Source organism: Rhinatrema bivittatum, chromosome 10 (genome assembly GCF_901001135.1).
Source record: "Rhinatrema bivittatum chromosome 10, aRhiBiv1.1, whole genome shotgun sequence".
NCBI lineage: Eukaryota > Metazoa > Chordata > Amphibia > Gymnophiona > Rhinatrematidae > Rhinatrema > Rhinatrema bivittatum.
Genome location: NC_042624.1, coordinates 60,294,711 through 60,317,185, shown reverse-complemented (window position 1 = coordinate 60,317,185; position 22,475 = coordinate 60,294,711). Strand labels below are relative to the sequence as shown.

The window sequence follows — 22,475 nt, the reverse complement described above, 5'->3', positions numbered from 1 at the left end:
TGGTCTCATTATGGGAAGCTGTGTGTTCAGTCACCGGGAATGTGACGGGAAGATGAGAAAAGTGACCGGCACAAAAAGCGATGATAACAGCTGCATCGAGTTTGCAGGAGGAGGAGGTGGGCTCAGCCAGTAAATGTCAGCACAGCTTTGGCAAGTTCTCAGATGTAAGCGGGGGGAAAGGACGGGGTTCCCAGCACAGGCCGCAGGTTATCTTGGCTCTACTCCCCAGCTCAGATGAAGGAATGATATCCTGCATGTGGTCAGCTTTGTACGTCGGACAGTTGATAGATTTCTTTAGCTAGAGGACTGTAGGCAGGGGCAACTGGTCAGACTGCCAGCGTCTGGTATGAATTTCATTTTAATTTCATGTTTTGCTCTAAAATACCAAATTTCCTCTTTGACTTTCGGCATCTTCTGTAGCGTGACCCCCCAATGGTAACTACACCGGGCTTTAGTTTTGGTTGGTTAGATGTTCTCACGTGTTTTTATTTTAAAATGATTACTGCTTCTTTTAGTGAGCATCTGGAACTGGACTGTTACAACCTTAGTCTCATCCAGACCTCAAAATTAACATTTTTCCTTCATATACAGGTAATGTCACTTGTTGTTTGTTCCTATGCTTCTCTGCTCTCCTTATGGTTTTTTGTACCCCTTACCCTTCCCCTGTTACTTGTAATTTCCGTTGCTTTTGTTCCATGTAAACCGAGGTGATGTTTCGACTAACTTCGGTATAAAAGACTTTTAAATAAATAAATAAATAAATAAATAAATAAATAAAATAATGTTCAGGCAATTTTCCCCCTTCTAATCATACCTTATAATTACTACTATCCATAGAAAACCTGTTCCCTTCCTGTTCAGGTCCTGGATTATGGACTCCAGAGGCAGCCCTCTCCCAGGACCGGTGCTGCCATTAGACAAAACTAGACGGTCGCCTAGAGTGCCAAGATTTTGGGGGCAGCAAAATCCTGCCAGTGTGAGGTCCAGGGGGGTAACTGTATCCGAGCCAAAATAGTCAAAGTATGGAGAGCTGGAGCTGCCGCAAATAGATAAGTTGGTAGGGACGAGGGAAAAACCGAAGGATTGCCTAGAGTGCCAAACAGCCCTGCCCTCTCCCTTCCTGCCCAGGTCCTGAAGGCAGCTTTCACTCCCTTCCTATCGCGTTCTTGGACTGCAGGGCCTGCTGGCAGCCTCTCGCCCATCGGCTGCAGACCTTGGACTTAAGGATACCAGATAATTCTATATCTTATGTGACTGCCATAATTCTATATCTTATGTGACTGGTTTTTACTATGCTGCAGATATTGACAGGTAATTCTGATTTGGCTAAGAAAACCACAAGCCTATATTTTTAATGGGAAAGGCCTGGCTTAGCCTGACCCTTTTGCCATGGAGCCATCTCATAACATGACCTGGAGGTAGCACTGTCCTTTCCGATCAGGATACTCGGAGCCTTACCAGGTTGTGATACCTCCTAAAAGGCCAACAAAAAGATTTGGCCTCGCAGGTCCCTTCTTCACCAATTTTTGTTGGTCTCTTAAAAGATCTCATAATTTATGAATACTCCAATTTTCCCCATGACCAATACAACAGCCAAGATGCTAGAAACTGTTAATTCTTTGTGTTCTGCTTGTTCACTCCATGAAATTCTTAGAACATAAGAATTGTCATACTGGGTCAGACCAAGGGTCCATCAGGCCCAGTATCCTGTTTCCAGCAGTGGCCAATTCAGGTCACAAGTACCTTGGCAAATACCCAAACATTAAATAAATCTCAAGCTACTATTGCTTATTAATTAATAGCAGTTTATGGATTTTTCCTCTAGGAACTTATCCAAACCTTTTTTAAAACCAGTTACACTAACTGCTGTAACCACATCCTCTGGCTGTGAATTCCAGAGCTTAACTATGTGCTGAGTGAAAAAGAATTCTCTTTGATTTGTTTTAAATGAGCTACTTGCTAACTTCATGGAGTGCCCCCTAGTCCTTCTAATATCTGAGAGAGTAAATAAGCGATTTACATGAACTTGTTCAAGTCCTTTCATGATTTTGTAGACTTCTATCATATCCCCCCTCAGCAGTCTCTTCTCCAAACTGAACAGCCCTAACTTCTTTAGCCTTTCCTCATAGGGTAGCAGTTCCATGCCCTTTATCATTTTGGTCGTCCTTCTCTGTACTTCCTCCAGTGCAGCTATATCCTTTTTGAGATGCAGTGACTAGAATTGCACACACTCTTCAAAGTGCGGTCTCACTATGGAGCGATAGAGGCATTATGACATCCTCTGTTTTATTTGCCATTCCCTTCTTAATAATTCCTAACATTCTGTTTGCTTTTTTGATTGCCACAGCATACTGGGCTGACGATTTCAATGTATTATCCACTATGACACCTAAATCTCTTTCCTGGGTGGTAACTCCAAAGATAGACCTTAACATTATGTAACTACAGCAAGGGTTATTTTTCCCTATATGCATCTCTTTGCACTTGTCCATGTTAAATTTTATCTGCCATTTGAAAGCCCAATCTTCCACTCTCGCAAAGTTCTCCTGCAGTTCATCACAATTTAACTTCTTATTTTACATCCAAACTCCTGGCCTCTCATATCCCAGGGACTGTCCCTGATATCTATGCATAGTATCTTTGTGCAGGCGCGTCTGCTGCAGAGCTGAACGCTCTTTCCTGCAGTTGTTGGCTATGGGTTGACTTTATGGACGGCTGACTCATTGGCACCGCATGTCCAACTGCTGCATGGGAGGGACACGCCGATGTGCCAGCCAGCCAGCCCCATGAGATGGCTCCATGCAGAAGGCTCTTACCACTGCCAGCAAATTATCCCCTCCCTTCAAAGCAAAATCAGAACAGAATAATTATAGAAAACGGAGATCCAGTCTGTGTTCTTCCACTCATGTGTACTTTTCCATGCCTTTCAGGCTTGTAACAGCTCAGGGGACAGACAACAGCGTGTGCGTGGGCCAAGCCAAGCATTACCAGCTGTGCCATGAGCAGGTAAAATTCACTCCTCTGTGTTACTCTTGTGCGCTCCGCTTCACAGATCTGTTTGCCTGCTAGCAGATGATTGCCCTTGCTAGATGCCAGAGGCAGTCACTCCTAAGATTGTGATTGCACTTCTCTCTGCCCTGGATCTCAGCCCTACATAGGGAGAGTGGGAAGTAGGGTGGCCAACTGTCCTGTTTTGTACAGGCAGTTTTGTTAGTTTAAGAAGTTGTCCTATGTCCTGCTTAAGCAAGAACAGGTTGCATTGGTATCCTATGTTTTTTGCAGCCTGGCTGTATGCAGAAAAATAAATGTGACAGCACTGGATACTTGACACGGGTGGGCAGATCTAGGATTTAAGAAAGGAGGTGGAGGTGCAGATGGTGTGGCGCATCATCACCCTGCTACTTCTTCTTCACTCTCACTCTCCCTTTTCCTCTTCCCAACCAATTCCGCTCTACCTACTCCTATTTTTCTCTCCTCCCCCCAGTTTCTTTATCAGCTCAGCCTTCTTCTCTCTCAGGTGCTTTACCATCTCCCATCACCCCTGAATCTTTCTCCGTCTTCCCCTTTCTTTCCATCTCCTCTTCCTCCCCCTCCAAAAAAAAAAAAGTTCCTCCCCATATGCCCAGGCTCTTCTCCATCTCCTTCCTTCTCACCGGGGCTCCATTCATCTTCTGCTCTTGGGTTCCTCTCTCTCTCTCTCTAAGGTTCTTCTCTCTCTTTACCTTCCCCTGTCTCCTCAGATTCTCTCCTTCTCCCCCTTCTTCCTCAGATTCCTCTCTATTCCACCCCCCCCCCCCCCACACACACACCAGCTTTCTCTCCTTCTGGTTCTTCTTCTACCTCTGCATTTCCTTTCTGCTTCACTCACTTTCCTCTCCCACAATCCAACATTTCCCATGCTTACCTCTTCTCCTCCTTACACCTCTGCATCCCTTCCCTCTTCAGCATGTTCTGTATCCTGGGAACGTGTCCGTGGCTGCTGAAGTGGCAGATCACCCTCACTTACAATCGGAGGGGAATTCTTCGCTGTGCTGATTGCTATTTGTAACCAGATTTGGTTCTTCCTGATTAGTTCTCTTGCTGTTTTGACTCTGCTGTATCTCATTGTTGCACCCCTTAAAAGCCGTGGCCGAGAGGGACTGTTTCTACACATATTTGTAAGAAAGGTTAAAAACTTGTCTGATTCTCATTTTGTAATTCTCTCCATAGCTCTGTCCATCTGACACCGCCAGCTTCAAGCAGCAGCAGTGCTCCGGTTTCAATGGCAAAGCCTTCGGGAGGCGCTATTACCACTGGATGCCCTTTTACCCAGGTCGTTGTCTCTGACAAGACACCACCACACGATGCAACATTCTATAGTTGCCGTGCTGCCATTTGCAAGATTACCAGTTTACATGTGTGTGTGTTTGTATGTACAAATGTTCCTTGCTTGGAGCATGCTGATGATGATTATTAAGTCATTGGTGTGTGTGTGTGATTGCTGCTTGCCTTCTACAAGGGTTGTCCTTTGCACAGTGCACCCTCAGATCTTTTAGCAAACTTTGTCTGGGTCTGGGTAACCATTGCTCAGTATGTTTGCCAGGCATGAGACCAGAGAGTGAATCTTCAGCCTGGCTAACCAGGGGCTGGGGATGCCGAGAGGCTGCATTTGCAGCCCATGTAGGGGAAGGAAATGGCCATCCCTCAACAGCGACATCTGGTGGCCAGACTCAGGGTGCACACTTACCGGATTCCTGAGGGCGCTGTGGGCCATAGCACTGGACTGTCGCTGCAGTGACTGGACCATACAGGACGAAGGAGGAAGAAAGACTTAAACTTTAAGGAAAAACTGTGAATGGCTGCAAGTGGAAGCTCATGGTGCTGCTTTCTCACTGGAGGCCAGTTCTGATTGAGCTGGAAGAGTAGGAGGAAACTGCCAGACCAAGAAAAAATCCACAAAAACTGCCAGACCAAGAAAAAATCTACAAAAACAGACTGTTCAATTTTTTCCTCTAAAGTGTATTTCTAGACAGGGAAATTGGTGAGTCGGGGTGAGGGAAGCAGAGCACTAAAGCCTGTGGAAAGCAGTCACCAGTTTGTTCATTTCTCTTCCTGCTCTGTATTTCTAGTGTGAGGAGACACCCAAATTGGTGCTCTTTTCCCTTTTAGTGGTACCAGATATTCTGGGAGAGGGAGACATTGGGATTTTAATTGTTCAATATTCTTGAATGTTCATGGGATGGCATTTCGTGTGAGAAAGGTCAATATGATATTTTAATGTTGAAAATGAGAGGGTGGTGTTTTGGTCCCCTTAAGGGTGTGGACTGATGTGATTGGTGGAAGCTGCATCCCGGGAAGTGTAAATTCTGGGGCATTTGGCGGGAGTTGGCCTTTCTAGAATGGAATTGGCAAAGAGCGGGCTCTCCAGGATGTAGGGAGCCTGCAGTAGTCAGCCCTTGGACCTGGTGGGGCCTAGAGATTCCTCCAATATGGAGAGGGTCCTGCAGGGGGTTTTCTCCTCAAGGACAAAGGCCCGAGGCCATGGTGTGAAGGAAGGAACAATGGAGTGCCAAGACGTTTCCTCCACCTGAGGGAGAAGCTGGCTTGGGAAGGAGAGAAGGGATTGATCCAGTATGAGAGAGCCAGAAAGCGGAGGTGACCGGGGAGCTCTGCACACCGCTGGAAGAAAGTGGATGTTCTCCCTGACCAGTCAAAAGAATGTGCCATTTCTATCCAGATCCACTTCATCACCTGCATGACTCGGAATGTTGAACCCACTAAATACATTTGCGAATTTGACCTCTTTCACTTAATGTTAGCATCTCTCATCATTTTATGTGCCTTGGTGTAAGTGGGTGTTACACTAGGCAGGGATGTTGTTGGGTGGGGGAGGGGAGAAAGAGCACTGGAGCCCCTGGGAAGCAGTCCCCGATATGTTCAGGGCGATTTCCTGAGTTGGGTAAATTGTGATGCTCAGGGGTGTGGATGAGACCAGCTTCTCGCTTTCTGCCTGTTGACTTCCCTCCTTGCCTCTCTTCCTTTTAGATGATTACACCAGCATCTCCAACAAGCCGTGTGACCTGCAGTGCACCACCACCACTGGAGAGAGACAGCTCCTGGCTCCAGCGCAAGACGGGACATCCTGTAAGGACCGTACCTACCAAGGGGTCTGCATCAATGGCAAATGTGAGGTAGGAAAGTAGAGATGAGAGGGGGGCGAGAGCTTGAGGAAGGCTGTAGGGACTAGGAAGAGGTGGCAAAGGAATCCTGGAGCAGCTGTTTGTTTGTTTGTTTATTTATTTATTTATTTAAAAACTTTTCTATACCGTCACTAAGTTATATACCATCGCAATGGTTTACAAATAGGCACATAGACTAAGGTAAGTAAATGTAGGATATCATACATTGTAACAGGTGCCAATAAAGTTCGGTTACAATTTCATAAATAAAATCATTATTTGAGTAATGTTGGTCAAGTCCAGGTGTATTATTGAGTTACTATCACTTTGAAATATTACTTCTTAAACGTAGGATTGATTAAATTCATTCTCATCTGCATTACCTTGTACTTTCATTCTCTACCCTCCTCACTCTTTAGTGAAGGCTTTTTTAAAGAGCCATGTTTTTAGATTTTTCTTAAAAGCTTTGAGATTATTCTGTAATCTGAGTTCGGGGGGGCATCGTGTTCCATAGTATGGGCCCAGCCAATGATAAAGCCCTTTCTCTCACTTGGGTTAATTTTGCTGACTTTACTGAAGGGATTGTTAGTAGTGCTTTGTTTGCTGAGCGGAGGGTTTTTTTGTGGAACGTGTACTCGTAAGGCTGTGTTTAACCAGTCTGCTTCTTTATCATATATTAGTTTGTGTATGGTGCATAAGGCTTTGTATTTTATCCTGTATTCGATGGGTAACCAATGTAAGTCTGCTAGAGTTTCGGTTATATGGTCCCTCCTCTTTTTTCCCGTTAGTATTCTGGCTGCAGTATTTTGAAGTATCTGGAGTGGTCTTATCGATGTGCTTGGGAGTCCTAGTAAGAGTGCGTTGCAGTAGTCAGTGCTAGAAAAGATAAGTGTTTGCCAAATGATAGCACCTGTGTCCTCCATCATCAAACATAATGAGGCTTCATGATGGAATCATCCAGAACATTTCTCTGAAACTTTTCCATGGTTTTAGAGGCCTGCAGAGTTTGAATTTATGCCCTTGAGAGTGATTTACTAGACTGGAGCTTCAAAAAGAGGATGCAGCACTCTGAGGAGGACTGTTCCCCGAGTACTGAAAGAAGAAAAAAACAAAAAAAAGGGTTTATCATGCTAAACATTGCTAACAGTTTGGCACCACACAGTGGGAAAACTTCATATTGCATCTAGAACAGGTTTAAGTGAGCCATACCTGATGTATTTATTTATTTAACTTCTATTCTGCAATTCTTAAAAATCCATTGCAGATTACAAAATACCTGGAAACCTTTGAGCTCTGCTATCAGGTTAGCGGGTGAAGGGTTGACTGATTGGGCTTTCTCTCTTTCTCCTACTGATCATCCCCAATCAACCCTCTCTGGTGATCCTCCCCTTTCAAATTCCCCTCCCTACCAGCTGATCCTCTCTTCTCAAGCCCCCACCTTCAGTGGATCCCCCTTCTCAAACTGCTGCCCCCTCCAGCCAACACCCCCCCACCCCCCAACCTCCAAAACTCACCCTGCTGCTACTACCACTGATCAGCGCTTGCAGGAGGAGGAGGGGCACGGTGGTGCCTTGGGCCATCTCCTTCTCTGCAGCCCCAGTGCCAGAGGGTTGGGCTTGTGATGTCAGGTGGCCAAATGATGGAGGTCTGCTGATTTTGGAAGCAGCTGTGTGCTATAAAAAAATACATGTCGACAGGAACAAGCGCCTTGTGCTGTATCCTGAGATGTCAGCTATATTTCTGAAGCCCCAGTAATTACAGTAAATTCCTGGGTGAAACCCAGAGAGTTCCTGGGGATGAATTAGCACAAGTGTGTGGAAGGGCTTCAGAAGTAGCTAAAGCATTGAGCCAGTATAGTGAGCCATGTGGGGAGAGAACGGGTGTGAGTCAACCTGTGAAACAGCAAACTACAGCCTCCCCATAGCCTAAGTGAATCTGCTCTGTGATTGTGTAGTACAGTTTTGTTGGCTCAATAAAAGTGTTACAGTCTGCAAAGAGGCCGGTTGTCTCCAAGACTAATTTAGGTCTTAGAACTCCATCCTTCATAGTGATGTGTTAGGAGACCAGGAAAAGATAAATTGCATTTTTTAAATCCTGTAGGATCAATCAGAGCTTGTTATTCACTATTTCCCAGGTGCCTTCCCCCAAGTAAAAAGGAAGAAAAAACAGAGATGTGATCAGATTTATAAACACAGAAATTTAGGAATAAGAAATCTGAAAAATGAATGACTCAAAAGCCCTGCTTTATTCCTGCTAATGCATGCATGTTTATTTAAATAAGATTATTATTTGCATAAAATGCTGACTCTGCACACATCACTCTGTAAGATAAACGCATATACCTCCGTACATAGATACAGTATGCTGAGTGATTAGCGCAAATTATTCAGATGCGTTGGCTTCTCAGAAGTGCTTAACAATTTTACCGGCTGATGCAATACTCTTGGTTCTATTAAAATGTGTGCTGGTTTTCAGGGCACATTTTTAATACCAAGACTTTTTTTTTTTAAACTCCTCATGCAGTAAGCTAATGATATGCTAATGCATCAGGAGTAAAAAAAAAAATGCATAAAAACTGTAAAATGTGCATTCAGCACAGATCAAATACACATTTTAACTAAGGAAGAAGGTGAAGGCACCCCTGACAGGCTATCCGGGTAAGTGGCTTCAGCCACCACTGCCGCCACTTACCCAGATAAATTCTGATTTATCTATCTAGCAGCGAGAAACAGCTACAAGATGCATAAACCAGTAGTTATACGGCTATCTGCCACTTAGCCGGATAAGTCAAAAGAAGAAAAACTGATACTTCACGCATATCCAGCATAGCTCTCTGCTTCAACGGCAGGGGAGAAGAAAAACTGATACTTCACGCATATCCAGCATAGCTCTCTGCTTCAACGGCAGGGGAGAAGAAAAACTGATACTTCACGCATATCCAGCATAGCTCTCTGCTTCAACAGCAGGGGAGAAGAAAAAAGGATTCGCACTCACAAAGCGGGGAGTAGCTGGCTTGTTACGGCGGTTACTACCCCAAACCAAATAAGCCTGATACTTCACTTTCAATGCATATCCTGCTTCAACGGCAGGGGAGAAGAAAAACTGATACTTCACGCATATCCAGCATAGCTCTCTGCTTCAACGGCAGGGGAGAAGAAAAACTGATACTACAAGCATATCCAGCATAGCTCCCTGCTTCAACAGCAGGGGAGAAGAAAAACAACCAATAAGGGCTGAACAACACAGTCTGGGTAAAACAAATAAGCATGGGTGTAGCTTGCTTATTGCGGCGGTTACTTCCCCTACTACCCATAACTAATCAAGCTTGATATTTCACTTGGTTGCAGCTCCATCACTGCTCTCTACATTAATGGTGGGGGTGGAAGGGAAATAGAACCAAAGAGCTAAGAGAAACAGATAAGTATGAGAAAAAAATGTGAAGCTTGCTGGGCAGACTGGATGGGCCGTTTGGTCTTCTTCTGCCGTCATTTCTATGTTTCTATGTTTCTATATATTTACCTGGCTAAGTCATTTATTATCCAGAGAAGTGGCCAGTGGCTGCTGGCACTTACGCAGAAAGGGGCGGATTTTAAGAGCCCTGCTCGCGTAAATCCGCCTGGATTTACGCGAGCAGGGCTATGGAACTACTCGCGTAAATCCATAGGCCTACTCGCGTAAATCCGCCTGGATTTACGCGAGCAGGGCTATGGAACTACTCGCGTAAATCCGCCTGGATTTACGCGAGTAGGCCTATGGAACATAGGCGCACCGGCCTTGTGCGCCGGTGCGCCTATGTTCCATAGGCCTACTGGCGCGCGCAGAGCCCCGGGACTCGCGTAAGTCCCGGGGTTTTTCGAGGGGGGGCGTGTCGGGGGCGTGTCGGCGTGTCAAATCGGCGTGGCGTTTTGGGGGCGGGAAGTGGCGTTTCGGGGGCGGGCCCGGGGGCGTGGTTTCGGTCCAGGGGCATGGCCGCGCCCTCTGGAACTGCCCCCAGGTCGCGTCTCGGCGCGCTAGCGGCCCGCTGGCGCGCGGGGATTTACTTCTCCCTCCGGGAGGCGTAAATCCCCCAACAAAGGTAGGGGGCGGGTCTAGATAGGGCCGGGGGGGTGGGTTAGATAGAGGAAGGGAGGGGAAGGTGAGGGGAGGGCGAAAGCGAGTTCCCTCCGAGGCCGCTCCGATTTCGGAGCGGCCTCGGAGGGAACAGCGGCAGGCTGTGCGGCTTGGCACGCGCCGGCTACACGAAATCGGCAGCCTTGTGCGCATCGATCCAGGATTTTAGCGGATACGTGCGGCTATGCGCGTATCTACTAAAATCCAGCGCCTGATGCGCCAACAAAAGTATGCGAAGGCGCGCTGTTTGAAAATCTACCCCAGAGTTTTAAAAAAATATTTTAAACTTTTATTTTTTTTTTATAGCACTGTAAACTTAACTCCAGCTCTAACCAGGGGTTAGGTTTCCAGCGCTAAAAAAGGTGTGCTGGTCAGATGCAGCCTCTCCGCATCAGGGGGTAATGCTCAATGCCCTCAGTTGCAAGGGATTCCATGCGAGGGCACTGAACAGTACTCCTGTCTGGAAATGCGCAATTTCTGTGTACAAAACTTCACTGCATCGGCAGAAATGTTTGCCCACAGAAAGTGCATGCAGAAGGGTGAGTTCGGCTGACCACACCTTTCTGCATCAGCCTGCTAGTGGGGACAGTTGAGCAGCCAATAGGGTGAACTAAGACTTGAATCAAAAGAGAATACAAAAACTGGCCAGTCCAACTTGGGGAGGTAATGCTGAGACTTGGCATGGCTGCCCTGGCTCCAGTGTATTCCCGCACTGAGTACTCCTACGTGAGATTTCATCCAAGAAACCAAAGAGTGATTCTGTCTCCTTGTGGCAGAGTTTTGCCTGCTTCTACTTTGCTGAACTGCAAGTGGACGCCAGATGGCAGCGTCCTCGCTGCAGCCTGGCGGAAGCTCCCCGTTTCCCTCCTTTCAGCTCTCTGCAGAGAGATTTCTTGGTTTCCCGCTGCAGTTTGGTGGCGACGCTCTCTCTTGTGAGCTCCGTTTAAAGGTATCCAGTGGGGCAGCTGGGACAGGCACAGAGAGACTGTTGGTTCCTGCCTCTCCTTGTAGTGTTTAGACGAGCTTCACAGAGTCTGAGCCATCTGCAGGCAAAGTCCTAGGGGGCCTTTCTCCAAAAAAAACAAAAAAGCAATCGTTGCGGATATCAGAGACAGCAAGGAAGGAAAGCAGCGCCCAGAGAAGGAGCAGCTGTCAGACCGATTCTGTGATGCGTGCTCGGCCGGGCGCACTGTTCTACACCCGTTTGGCCGGGTGCTTTCGACGGGAGTCTCTAGCCCCTTATACTGTAAGGGGTTTAGCGCCTTGAAAACGCGCGGCCAAACCCCCTGAAAACCAATAGTGCTCATCACATGCAATCTGCACATTTTACGCTCATAAACTAATGCCTGCTCTGGGTTATGAGCAACCCAGTACAGAAAAGCAGAAAATACTGTGTTGACTCTGACCGTCTGTCTCGTCCCTGGACTTACTGAACCTGGGACGACAGTATCTATGCATTCCCCCAATCCCACCCCCATTGGTGGTTCTGACTCTGATTCTTTCATATATCCTGGTTTTTGTTTTTTTTTAATAACTTCTGCAAATCTTTTTTCTTCAGATGTGTGTAGCGCTCCATAGGTTAGGCCAGTCAAACCATGCTTCAGTTCTGCTGAACCACAGCTTTCAGGGAAGTCAGCCGGAATCAACGAGCACTTTTGCTGCATTTCCAGAAACTGTAGCCTGAAACGGTATTGAGATTGCTCTGTCGATTTGCATGGTCCTGGGAGACCCAAACCACTCTAAGAATTAATTCCTGCATTTTTGTTTCATAAGATGTGCAAAAAAATGGTACTTTCCCGAATAGCCAAGACATCCTGTGCTGTAGTTGAGTTCCTGTACTTTTGCAGGGTAGGCTGTTTCCTCTGGTCCTGACCAGCTGCCTGTGCTTCCCTGTCTTCCTGTGCAGCCTGTAGGATGTGATGGGAGGCTGTATTCTTCCAGGACCATGGACCGATGCAGAGTGTGTGGGGGCAATGGAAGCGCCTGTTACCGGGTCTCTGGGAGTTTCCGAAAGGGAATCTCACACCTAGGTGCATAACTTCTCCTTTTCATTCACTGCATGCCCTGATCTAATTAGGAGCAGCATTATTGGGTGGGAATCACAAAAGGGGGGGGGGGGGGTTGGGGAGAGGGGTCGTGAGACTGTGGTAGCGAAGGGAGGAGGTACCTGTCTCAGAGTTTAACTCTTTCTTCATGCACATTTGGTGAGGCACAAGAAAGGAGTAGAGGAGAGATCAGGGAATGAGTGAAGGGTAAGGGAATAGGGGAGGAACCTTGGTAATCTGATTAAATTAAGTGCGAGGGAACTAAACCTGGGGGTGGCTCTGTCCTGTGTCGGTGGGGCTGGGATGAGGTAGCGATACGGCTGAGAGGCAGGAGGAGCGTCGTGGCTCTCTTTCTCTCTGATGCCGAAGGTGGGTGTACAGGTGTCCATGGCAGTATATTTGACTTGAGGTGGACATGCCTGTTTTCCGATGGCAGGGGGCTTGGTTGGCGGCTGTAGGTTTGAGTTCAAATTGTTTTTCTCGTTTTATCATGGACTTTCTGAAACTTCATTTTCCGTTCCCAGGTTACGTGCTGATCACAAGCATTCCTGCAGGTGCAATAGACATCCTGATCACTGAGCGCCGAAAAACAGAGAATATTTTAGGTAAACTGCTTTACACTACTAAAAGCAGCTGTAGAAAGGGTGCATGTATAGGTTTGGATGTGTGTGTTTGTGTCTGTGGGGGGTGGGAAGGAAGGAAGGAGAAGCAGGCTCTCTTTCAGCCTGTCCGGTTTTATTCCATTTCTAATTCTTCAAAGAAGCATAGTGAATGCCGTTGTTACCTTCTATCTTCCCACGAAAGCCTGTACTCAGAGACCATGCCCCTGTGTTCCAGGCAAGACCTAAACTTTATCTGAGCAAATCCTTCTCTGTTGGGAAGAGCAGAGCTACCACATTAATCAACCAGGTAAAGCATTTATACAAGGAAAGAATACAGTAACGGGGCAAGAAAAGCCTTGGTATCCTTTCTCACTTCAGCAACATTAAAAAAAAAAAAAAAAAAGGGATGGAGAGGGAGTTAGAACTGCAAGAAGTAGTTCAGTGAAAAACCAGATGGGGCTATCATAATTAAGAACTCTATGGGAGGTTACCCTATGGCGATGAAGGTTTGTCTGCTGCAAGTTTCAGATTTATTTCCTGGTTGTGTCATCTAATAATGCAGGGGAAGACGCTCTTAGAACCATAAGAGAGTCTCTGGAAGAAGAGGATACCTTTACGCAGTGTTGAGTTCTCTTACTAGAGGCTGTTCTGTTGTTGAACTGAAAATCTTTATCGCTGAGCACTGGACTATGCCAGTCATTCCAGTCCAGGATACCGACTGACGTGCTGGAGCTTGCTGCAGGGTAATGCTCAGATCTTTTCTGTTTGTAGCACTGTCAGACACAACTGGGCGCTTCTTCATCAATGGGAACTCTGCGATAGACAATCCCCAGAACTTCCGAGTAGCTGGGACGATCATCAAGTACCGGAGACCGTCCAACCTGCACTCTGATGGGCTGGAATACATCATTGCTCAGGGCCCCACCAATCAGTCCCTGAATGTCATGGTACCTGCGTGGCACATTGGTTCTTGCCCACTGCTCGCCTGTTCAACGCTACTCGTGGACTTTTCACCTTCTGCTCGCGTGTGCCTTACTGCTTACCTGTCATTGCTCATCCGCTACTTCCTCAGATCACTGCAGCTATCTTCCTGCTCATCTGTTGTTCATTTTCTATTCCTCTGCTGATTATGTATTCACTTGTGCTCACCACTCTGCTCACTGCTTTCCTGATCGCTGTTCCCTGAGTGTACAATTTCATTGTCAAGTAAGCCAGTCGCACCTTTACTGTGTAAGCTTCTGCTGAAAGTAGCTGAAACGACAGCAGCTATGAGATCCTGTACAGCCGCTGCTCGTACACCGTTCCCTAGACTTGAGATGGAATAAAGCATGAACCCCTCACAGTCAGCTCAGTACGTTGTCCTACTGTGGGAAGGGGGTAAACCTAGAGGGAGCCGGAAGGCCTCTGAGAGGCAGTGCTCCTTCAGCCAGGCTTAGTCTGGATGGGGGTTCAGTTGGTTAGAGAGCATTCACGAAACCAGGATAAAATATACCTATAGATACCATTAAACAAACAGCCATGGAAAGGAGGCGTTTCCTGAAAGTCAATGCTCTGACGAGAGGGTTTTAAAACAAATGGAGCAGTAAAGCAGCCAGATGGTGCAAACATTCTCTTGGGATTACAGTAATTTGTTAAACTCTTGTTTTCTTCACCCGCAGTACTATAATTTTAATGGAAAACTTCCCCACATAACTTACGACTACACCGTGCCCAGGACACCAGCACTCCTTAACCAACCTGAAGCCACGGCCAGGGATTCAGTCTCATACTCTCACCATCCAGGATACAGCTATGAAAATTTAGATCCAATGGCCCCAGATACTGGCAGATCGCCTGGTTACAATGGCACGTGGGATAACAGTTTCACACAGGGAGATGTGGATTTCCGCAGGAGGAGCTTGGTACAGGAGAACTCCACGGTGCAGGCTGGAGACTGGATCTGGGGATCGGAGGACACTTTTGATGCCTTTCCTATTGGCAGTGATTACCATGAGGCTGGAGCAGCAGAGCAGGAGGAGAGGGAGAAGGCAGGCGGGGATGGAGCAGGCTCGGGTAAGGATTTTCTGCTGATTCAGTAATGTTTTTGGTGTTGACAGGAATTGATTATTCACAGTATCTATAGTCAGCTCAAGCAGAGGGGCAATAGAATATGATCTAGAGAGAGTAAACCAGTACGCAGTGGAGACTGGAATTGCAGCCAGATATAAATGAATGGAGCTCACAAGCTGTCTGATTAAAAATAAGTGCTGCAATTTAATTATAACTAAAGCCTTGGCAAATCCGTACACTCCTGGAGCACAGCAAACGCCTGTTCACACACCAGCAAATGCAACAGTTTATGTTATTAATAGCTGTGATTATAATTTCCATATCACAAGCTTTAAGTGTTTCCCATGTCCGACATGGGAACAAAAGTGGGAGAGCCCATCTGGCGTAGAGCAGATGTCGTGGCAGGCTGCAGCCACGGAAGCCATCGAGCTGGAGTCACTCGTGCTGTTTGTGGGTTTTCCTGGTGTAATTTGGAGGGTCTGGACTGATGCCCGAGAGGTCTAGGGGCTGTTGACTGGAAAAGGAAAAACAACCCTATACATCCTTTCTTCAGCTTGGTGTAAGCACTAAGGGCTCCTTTTATCAAAAGAGCCTCTCTCGACTTTTGCCTTTGGCAAACTTCCTTGTATATTGGTCTCTGAATTTTAGTGTCTTGCAATCATATTAAATACAATTCATAATTATAATATACAATATACTAAAACACTATTCCTGAATGCAGCTTAAATACAATTCATATAAGCAGTTCATAATTCAAAATAATAATAAACCTGGATACCTAACTCTCATTAGGAAAATGGAGCAGTGACCCTACAATAAAGCAAAATAAAACTAAGCAGCAACAGCTAGGACGTACACAAAACACCAAACACCCTAAGCCAGAGCACAGCTCACTTGCAGGACTACGTCCCCATCACAGAACAACATTCCCTCTAATCGCTCCCTAAGCAGCTCCAAAGAAGCGTCGTTAGGGCCGCCCATTTGCTTTGAAACAATTTGAAAAATGCAAAAAAAACCTGCTCCGCTTTGTTGCGTGTTATTACAAATTGAAATGAAAACAAAGAGGCAGTGAAATCCGCCGAGCTTGTTTCCTTTCGTTTCGGAATGCATCTGCCACCACATCCCTCAGTTAACACCTCCGCCCCCGGCCCTTCCCCTGTCCTCACGCTGTTTGGACACATTTGTGGGGTAGAATGAGTTGAAATGGGGCAGCAGCGATCCGCAGTTGCTCCTACCCTGCCTGGTCCCGTTGTCAAACTGATCATATAACAGAATGGCACCAGCCGGCACCAATTTGACAACGGGACCCTGTGGGGCAAGAGCAACTGGCGGTCGTTCCTGCCCTTTTTTCAACTTATTCGACACCAGATAGGGTAGGATCATGCAGATGAGAGCACAGGGGAAGGGCTGGGGTTGGGCGGGGAGGGGCTTAACTTTTGTACATCAGGGGCGCTTGGGGAGGGGTCTCTGAGATAAAGGCAGGGGAAAATCCTGGCCCATTCGTTTTTTTTTTTATTTCTGTTCATTTCATTTCAGATAATTTAAAGATATGAAATAAACATCAAACAAAACATAAAACAAATAAAGAAGCAAAACAAAATTTGTTCTCGTGCACATCTCTGATTTTCATACAGATGTTAAAGCTGTAGAACTGAAATATGATTGTCCAGTTAAAAGTGTGTAAGTTCTGCTATTATGGACCCTGTCTAGGTTTGCTTAAAGTCACTTTCTGTCTAGAGGTTGGACATAGCTGGACTGTTTTGAATGACAGTGAAATAACTTGCTTTGTATCTACAATCGAAAAGCCAATTATTCATGCAGCTTCAAAGTTTTTTTCCATGGAAAATTCTGCATACCCAATTAAATAGATAGAGCCTCAACAAGGAAGCTGGAAACTTTATTCACCCACTCCTTTCTTTCTTCTATCCTGAGATGCCTGTTAGGGTTTGGGCACAGGGGGCATCGGCTTGTATGAGCTGCCACCTGTCTGACCCTGGTCAGTAAACAGAAAACGAAATTCCATGTTCCATTACTGCTGACCCCTGAACTTCCACAAACACAAAATATCCATTGTCCACTCCTGAAATGACCCAAGACAGGAGGCAGCTTCCTAACATCTGATCTCATCCTGTTCCTCTGCATCTTCTTTCAGCTCCAGTGAGCACTGTTGAACCCGATGGTGCGATGAGATTAAAGATGTCTGGCAGCCCAGAAATCAGCACATCCAGGCTGCGCTACTTCGAGAAACTTTGCCTCCATGAGCAAAGCGATGTTGCCCTCTGTAGGGCAATACAACAACTAGTCGCCAAGCTGGCTCAGCAGAACGCTACCTTTGGGGCCTGGAGGGACTGGGCAAAGCGAGGTGAACTACGGCCAGCACCAGAGAAGGAGAACTTTCTGGGGAGCATGAAGGTTCATGGAGGGAATGTGGCTGAGGGAAAGCTTGAAGAAGAGGAGATGGAAGAACTCATTAACTACAGTCTGGTGGCCCTTGGACCTTCATATTCCAACTCAACGCCCCATGCTAAGCCTCTGCAGGCCCCGGACACTGAGAGGTAAGCGTTGCTGCTGGCACTGGGAGAGAATAAACGGTGGGTAGATACTTGCACGCTTCCCAATACAAGGAAGGCTGAATGGGTATACAACAAACCATTACAGTATACTAGTTTCCAATAATGGAAGATACTCGGTACCAACCAGAGTTTCACACGCCCTTCTGTCTTCCATGTAAAACTCCCTCCCTCCTCTCAGTTTTCAAAACAGCCCACCCTGGTGCTTTGTAAAAATTTTCAAAGGGAATTTCCCCTTGAAAACTGTCCCGCCACAGAGCTGGACTGCAGACTTTGCCCGTGCATTTCATGTGGCTGACTCTGACTGGGAAATAGCACATGCACATTTTGAAAATGTAGGGTACCCCTGCTCTTTCCTGATCCTGCCCAGGAAGGCCCCCCATTAACCCAGCTACAAGCACTCGTGCTGTGGAACCCCAGATATATTTTTATCTGGGCTAAGGGCAGCATTTACCCGGGTAGGAAGCTTTTGAAAATTGTCCTCTCTCCTGGATCTCACTCTGTTTTCTTCCTGCTCCTTTATCTACAGCAATGAGTTTGGGGTGAGCCCCCTTGGTCGGGACATCAGCCTGGCAGACATGTACCGCTGGAAGGTCTCGGCCTATGCTCCTTGTAGCTCCACCTGCACCTCAGGTAGGGCAGAATCCCCTCCACAACCTACTCGCACATTTTAGTCGCAGGAAGCTGTTGCACATCATTACTGTAGGGACTAAGAAGAGAGGAAAAGGAACAGGGATTATATTTTAGCTCACAGATAACAAATCTTGTATCATTGTAACCCGCCCCGAACTTTGGAAGGCACAGGCTAAAAATAATTTAAAATAAATCGTGCATTATTGTATGCCTCTCATTGGGTAGATGTATTTTGTCGGGATACTGAATGAACTGAGTAGAAGTGGGCCTTAGCATGAAAATGGTGAATTATGCTGTTTAAACTCAATGGATATAGACCCGTGGTTGATTTTGCTCAACTGAGATCACTCTAGACCCATGTGAGAATTGGGGGGATCCCAGTGGCCTCAGAGCACATTATGGTGGAAAATGAGCTGGTGCTGCCATGATGAAGGGGGGGGTGTCTAGCTCTTGTGTCGGTGCCTGGGTTCATGGCCCTCTTCTGAAAGAGCAGTTTCATCACGCAGTGGCTGTAAGCCTTTGCTAAGAAGCTTCATCTTGCCTGGCAGGATTCAGCGGTTCCTACGCCATGTGCGTCCGTTACGATGGAGTGGAAGTGGAAGAGACTTACTGTGATGCCCTGGCTCGCCCAGAGCCCACTCATGAGTTCTGTGCAGGGAGAGAGTGTCTTCCCAGGTAAGTACGAGTGGGAAAGCAGAAGAAAAAGAAAGCACACGAGTGCTGGCCTATCGGGAGAAGGAGGAAAGGAGGCAGCTAGTGCGGCAGAGAGGAGTAAAAGGTTCTCCATGATAAACTCTCCCCTCCCTCTCCAGTACACCATTATGTGCACAGAACAATGCAGAAGTACAAATAAACGGCTCAGTGAGAGGCGAATAAGGAGACAGCAAGTAGTTTAGCAGAGAGATGGTGAGAGTTGACTAAACTGCGTGAGGACACAATACTGGAAAAATAGGCACTACTGGCCAGGAAGATGGGGCAGTGGCCGAGCTCTGTGGAGCCCTTAAAACACCTGCTCTTGCTGTGGATCTGCCAACGTCTCCAGACTCCTGGGGCACTGAAAATGATCTACTGCCCATCGGTATCAGGCCCACGAGCAGGATGCTTCTCACTGCCTGTCTGCTTCTCTGTCTTTTCCTGTATTTTTCGTTAACTGGCATTTCTTTTCTCCTCGGAGGTGGGAGAGTAGCCGATGGAGTGAGTGCTCGCGAACATGCGGGGAAGGGTACCAGTACCGTTCTGTGCGCTGCTGGAGGATGCTGGCTCCGGGGTTTGACAGCTCTGTTTACGATGAACTCTGCGAGGGGGCTAAGCTGGCCAGGCCCATGGACAGGAAAATGTGCACAAACAAGGTTTGCGGTCCCCAGTGGGAGCTGTCTGAGTGGTCAGAGGTTTGTAATGCGTCATACTGTGGTTTGAGAAATATGTAGATTAATCCGGCTCGTTTCTACTCCTAGACCAGAATATAACCAAAAGTGATCTCTATGTCAAAGTTATTGAAAGGTCATCAACTCCTCAGGACTTTAATGGGCAAAGAGGGGTACCTAGCTGGCATTTTCCTTTTGGGCCAGAAGGAAAGGGAAAGGTTAATGCTGTGGGACCATTTTATTGGAGATGAAGAATCAGGATGGAGGAAGGGGGTCTCACAGCTGTGGAGACATTTTGGGGCGGATTTTAAGAGCCCTGCTCGCCGGTAAGCCTATTTTACATAGGCTTACCGGCGCGCGCAGACCCCGGGACTCGCGTACGTCCCGGGGTTTTCGGAGGGGGGCGTGTCGGGGGCGGGCCCGGTCGTCGCGGCGTTTCGGGGGCGTGTCGGGAGCGTTTTGGGGGCGGGTACGGAGGCGTGGCTACGGCCCGGGGCGGTCCGGGGGCGTGGCCGCGCCCTCCGTACCCGCCCCCAGGTTGCGGCCCGGCGCGCAGGAGGCCCGCTGGCGCGCGGGGATTTACGTCTCCCTCCGGGAGGCGTAAATCCCCCAACAAAGGTAAGGGGGGGGTTTAGACAGGGCCGGGCGGGTGGGTTAGGTAGGGGAAGGGAGGGGAAGGTGAGGGGAGGGCAAAGGAAAGTTCCCTCCGAGGCTGCTCCGATTTCGGAGCGGCCTTGGAGGGAACGGGTTAGGCAGCGCGGCTCGGCGCGCGCCGGCTATACAAAATCAATAGCCTTGCGCGCGCCGATCCAGGGATTTTAGTGGATACGCGCGGCTCCGCGCGTATCTACTAAAATCCAGCGTACTTTTGCTTGAGTCTGATGCGCAAGCAAAAGTAGGCTGATCGCGCTTCTTTTAAAATCTACCCCTTTGTTTGTATGAAATGTGAAAGGGGGGTAGGAGGGGACTCTGCCACTGGGACAATTATTTTCTATTGAGGGGAGGGGGGTGGGAGGGATCATTGTTGAGGTTTTTTTTTCAAGAGAGGACATAACCAAGTAGCTTCTGATTTTCAGCACTAATTAGATGAGTAGCTGGAGAACTTCGCGGCATAAATCTAGCTGATAAAATTTGGGCCAGCTAGTTTAAGGAGAATTTTCAGCTGAAAATCTAGCTGGTTAGGTTCAGCTGAAAATTTACCTAAATTGCTGATTATCATGTTCGCTCAGTGACTTTCTTTATTTATACAATTTTATATTGCACCAAATTCCAGTGCTAACTGAATATTGACTTCTGTGTGTTCTGATGCTCTTCATCTTTTGTCCATCCCATCTCCATACCCCCCCCCCCCCCCCCATTATCATAACTCTTTGTTCCCTTTTTGTCTCACTCTCTGGCTCTCATTCACTGCCTTTCTCCGTTTCAGTGCTTGGCACGCTGCGGTGCTTGGGGAGTGATGAGACGGGAGGTGCGCTGCTCTGTTGAGTCCCCCCTATGTGATGAATCCAAGAAGCCCCCGAGTGAGAAGGCGTGCACTGGGCCCCCTTGTGACCGGCGCTGGACTGTCTCTGAATGGGGACCGGTGAGAACACACATTCTAGTCTAACGCCTGGGCTGAGGCTCTCCTTTAGGACGCCAAGGGCCATCTTCAGATCCTCTTAAGCCCCCCTCTATTTTCAGGATTCCCTATTGGTGGGGGGAGAGGGGTGTTTGAATAATCCCCAAGGTCCTGAGTGTTGTTTGACTGTCTTGAAAGTGTACAATAATAATCATGCTGACCGATGATTGTGGCTGTAACATAATTTTACTTATAATTGATTAAAAAGTGGAATAAATTACAATTTACAATTCCTTGTGCAATACAGTCCATTACATCCTTAAGTTCTAATAAATCCATCACTCTTTACTGCTATTTTATTCTGATCTTCTTTTTCCACATCCCTTCCCAATTGTAGGGGCAGGTGTGGAGTTCCCTTCCCAAGACTGATGGATAGGATACTTCAGCTAAATTTAGATGGCATTACCATACAGTTCCATTTGTCATAGCTTGATCCAGATGTCTCCTTGTCCAACCTTTCCCATAATATCCTGATGATACTTCGGTGCCACAGTTCTCCTTTCCGCACGTTTCTCTCCTCTCAGGAATGAGTATCAACCTACTTCTTCGGTTGACCTTTGAAGGGTCTATGAATCTCTCTGAGTGAGAGAATCCTAAAAACTCTTGTCTAAATGATTGTATCTAAATTCCCTAGGCACTGGGGAATTTAGTTGCTTGGAGAAAATAAAAACCTTAAGCCTCAGTAAATAACAAAATAAAGGAAAGGTGGAAGAAACTTCCTCCAAAGTAAAGTCCAAAAAGGAGAAAAACAAGTTTTTCAAAATAGAGTAAAAAGTTGCCCTTTTTTCCTTCCAGCCTAGATCTTATTCATTAAGGCCCAAGGGTTCTCCTCTACAAGCAAAAAGGAACAAAATTAGGAGCAGGCAAAACTCCATCCTGCCTTCTCAAAGTCAGCTCAAACATCCACACTACAAAATGGTGTCCCTGGTTTTTATGAAGCCAGGACATTCCCATTATAGCAACTCACATGAGGGAGCTACACACCAACTAAAGATACTGCTCTTCTACCCATACAGATGGAATATTCGTACTAGTAGGGTTCTCCACTCTAACTTTTCACTTCATGTCAACCTTCTGGCCAAGCTGGAGCAGTGTGTGTTCAAACCCAGGATGGAATTCACACAGGTACTTCATCTTTTATAATCCCTAGTAATTGATTGGCAGTAAGGAAGACCATAAGAACGTATTTCAAAAATTGTATCATCTTTTTATAAGCTTCATGTATTGAAGAGGCTAAAACCGCTACTTGAACCCCAAGACTTCCAATTGGTATTGCCGTCATTAATTCTGAACCAATTGGATTATTGTAATTCATTATATCCTGGA

The 22,475-nt window shown here is 46.9% G+C and overlaps 1 protein-coding gene across 5 annotated transcripts in view; it reads left to right on the top strand.

Annotated features, from left to right (window-relative positions):
* Positions 1 to 22,475, top strand: part of LOC115100149 (ADAMTS-like protein 2) — a 61,382-nt gene that overhangs the window by 27,169 nt on the left and 11,738 nt on the right. For 4 of the 5 annotated variants that reach the window (XR_003858975.1, XM_029618419.1, XM_029618420.1 and 1 more), the window contains exons 3-14: positions 2,931 to 3,006; positions 4,210 to 4,312; positions 6,025 to 6,170; positions 12,175 to 12,298; positions 12,838 to 12,918; positions 13,687 to 13,862; positions 14,574 to 14,967; positions 17,117 to 17,519; positions 18,064 to 18,167; positions 18,716 to 18,842; positions 19,342 to 19,555; positions 20,958 to 21,113. Coding sequence is in view for 4 of the 5 variants with exons in the window: in XM_029618419.1 (XP_029474279.1) it covers positions 2,931 to 3,006; positions 4,210 to 4,312; positions 6,025 to 6,170; positions 12,175 to 12,298; positions 12,838 to 12,918; positions 13,687 to 13,862; positions 14,574 to 14,967; positions 17,117 to 17,519; positions 18,064 to 18,167; positions 18,716 to 18,842; positions 19,342 to 19,555; positions 20,958 to 21,113 (2,104 nt within the window). In the remaining variant the exon portion in view is untranslated. The remainder of the gene's footprint in view (positions 1 to 2,930; positions 3,007 to 4,209; positions 4,313 to 6,024; positions 6,171 to 12,174; positions 12,299 to 12,837; positions 12,919 to 13,686; positions 13,863 to 14,573; positions 14,968 to 17,116; positions 17,520 to 18,063; positions 18,168 to 18,715; positions 18,843 to 19,341; positions 19,556 to 20,957; positions 21,114 to 22,475) is intronic. The other variant, XM_029618422.1, reaches the window with a different exon arrangement.